Here is a 2,817-nt window from a genome sequence, read left to right as displayed (position 1 = left end):
AAAATAAAAAATAAAAATTACAGCAGAGAGCCTATCTGATAAGTTAATGAAGTGACTTAGAAGGTAGTAAATGTGAGATAATTTAACACTGCCCTCCAGAGGTTAGTTCATGTATGTGCACTTTAATAGTCAGCCACAGTGGAGAAATCACTATAATGTAATAATGTGACTTTTACTGTACTTGAAGCAGCGCAGTGTTTTTAGGATCTAGAAACACTGAGAGACTCATCCAGTCCTGAAATGTTTATCAAGTTATTTCAGAGTAAAATGAGCTGCATGGCTCAGGTCACACTCCTGTATCCCTATGTAACATATGATTTGAGTTCATTCCTGAAGAATAGATGTTACAGATAGCGATCATTATTTTTCACAATGTAAAAGTCTCTTGTCAAGCTTCTTTTTATGTAAAGGTGTGGAAAAAAAAAAAACAACTGTTTCCAGCAGCTGTTGGTGCTAAAGTCTATGATGACCCTGATAGCCAGAGAAAACAGTCAGCATTAAATAAAATAATAATATCTTGTTTACATTTCAAATCGATCCTCCCAAGACATCCTGAGATTTCAGGCACAGGAAACCCAAGAACTGAACCCCTGAGACTTACTGATCAGATCGGCACTGCTCTCCATCCAGTAATCAGACTGAAACAAATTAGGATCACATTAGCAAAAGAAGACTATTGGAGAAATGCTTAGAATGTATTTAACAAACTTATTTCTCCAGTCTGCTATTTCTCTGTTGTTGTTTTTGTTTTTTATCTGGTAGTTTCTCTTTTTGTTTAGTTTTGTATTCCTGAGTGTCCCCATTTTTGGCTTGTCTGTCAAAGCTGTATTTAAAATTTGCTAATAAATAAAGTTATTATTACTAGCAGTAGTATTTTTTTTAGACTTTCATTATATATATTCAGACTTTCATTATGTATATTCAGTTTCATTCCATATATTCCGAATTTGAGATTATTTATATATTAAAATTTCCTAAATGCCACAATAATACGACTGAAGCAACATCATTGCTGCTTCAGTGGTATATTATTATTATTATTATTATTATTATTATTATTATTATTATTATTATTATTATTATTATTTACCTGATGTACTCCTGTCAACTGAACCGCAGAGTCCCGAGGACGGTTGCTTGGTAACAGCTGTAGAGGGGGGTTGGGCGAGCCGCCGCACCCCTCGCCTCTGATTGGTCAACACCGTGAAGTTTTCGCGCCAACGCGCTGCATTGTGGGGATTGGTAGCGGAAGTCCGCCGGTGGTCGGCGTTGTTTGGATGCGGACAGAGCAGTATTTTGGTGTTTCGGTTTTAACTCCGGGAGGATTTTAAACTTAGACTGTTTCCCGTTAACTCGGACGGATGCGGGGCGAAGAGTCTTCGGATTCGGAGTCGGGGAGGATGGAGGAGAGCTCGGTGCGGAGGAGCCTGGAGACGCTGTGCCAGGAGCTGAACATGGACGAGCAGACTGCCACTGAAGCCATGGACAACTTCACTGCCATCTGGAACACTTACACTCTGGAGGTGAACCTTTAAATATCCTGTAGCTGTTTATTGATCTCATCGCTCTGGATGAACTTTTATAAACTTTGAACAGTAAACTCTGTAGAGCTAAACTCCGTTGCATTGTGGGACACAAACACTGGAGTTAAAGGGCTTCACTGAACCACTGCTTTCATTTTCCAGCCTAGAACCACAACAAGCCCATTGACATACATTTAATTGTCAATTATTTTTTCTAATCATATAACCTTGTTGAGTTATTTTCAAATAAGAGTCAAAAATCTCCGGTTTTAGGGTCTCGGTCAGGTAGATACTGTGTTCAAGGTCCCATTCTGTGCTCCTTATAGACACATGAGGGAAATCTCATGTCTCTCACATTTCAGCTCAAAATATTACAAAGCGTTCATTTTACCATGACTGTATAAGTCCTGCTTTTTAGTTTTGTTCTAAATTTGTTCTGTTTTAGTGTCTGTCCCTTTAAATGCGACTGAGCTGCTGCTGTCGTGAGTTTAGGTTTATGTTGTACTGAAGCACAACAACAACACAGTAACAACAACACAGTAACCCACACAGTCCCTGGTCATTAGCTTCAAATCGCTGTAGGAAGCTTCTTCCTCTTTTCACAGCTTTTAATTTACACCTCCAAGTTATTAATACACTATAAATGTGGTTTTTCACTATATGGGAGCTTTAATAACAACAAAAAGTGACAGTGTTACAGCAGCCTCTTCACATAAATCACTAAAACAAAACTGTTTATAAATAGTAATGATCAAAGAAAAGCAAACTTCTTGTAATTAATGCCATTGTTATTAAAATTCTTGTACGTTTTTGTACAACTCATTGCTTCTTCACTTTAACCTGAGAATATCAGCTAACTCTGACACATGCCAAGTTAAAGGCAGACAAGAGCTGTCCTTTTTACTTGATAAATAACGTCAACAATGAATTAGTTTATTAAAATAGTATCAGCTGGTTAATTCATCAGCTCTACTTTCAAAACAGAATTTCACAGTGTGGGGAATCAGGATTCAAACATTTAGGGCTGCAGTCACATTAAACCTATTATTAATAAATAAAATTGACTTTTAAAAACTATATACCACAATAAGACAAAATTGGTTTAAGAGATTCTCGATCCCATCATTTTTCAGAGGGCAGTGTTTAATTAGGTCGCTATTGTTCTCTAATTGAAATGATAACTGATTATTTGCCTTAAAAGAATATTTTATTGAACCGATGCAAAACAGGTCAATTCAAACTGCAGCAAATGCTGCAGGTTTGCTAACATGTTGTGACAGGACAGCCTGTCTGT

General features: G+C 37.2%; 1 protein-coding gene across 1 annotated transcript in view; it reads left to right on the top strand.

Moving 5' to 3' along the window:
* Nucleotides 1–1,315: 1,315 nt before the first annotated feature.
* The window catches only part of LOC103375195 (retinoblastoma-like protein 1), a gene marked incomplete at its 3' end in the record, with an annotated part of 9,008 nt that continues 7,506 nt past the window's right edge, over nucleotides 1,316–2,817 (top strand). The window contains exon 1 of the mRNA XM_008305407.1: nucleotides 1,316–1,523. Coding sequence (XP_008303629.1) covers nucleotides 1,362–1,523 — 162 coding nt within the window. The remainder of the gene's footprint in view (nucleotides 1,524–2,817) is intronic.

The sequence above is a fragment of the Stegastes partitus genome, unplaced genomic scaffold (genome assembly GCF_000690725.1).
Source record: "Stegastes partitus isolate 25-593 unplaced genomic scaffold, Stegastes_partitus-1.0.2 Scaffold2498, whole genome shotgun sequence".
NCBI lineage: Eukaryota > Metazoa > Chordata > Actinopteri > Pomacentridae > Stegastes > Stegastes partitus.
Note: the sequence above shows the minus strand (reverse complement) of the source record. Positions and strands in the feature narration are given on the sequence as shown.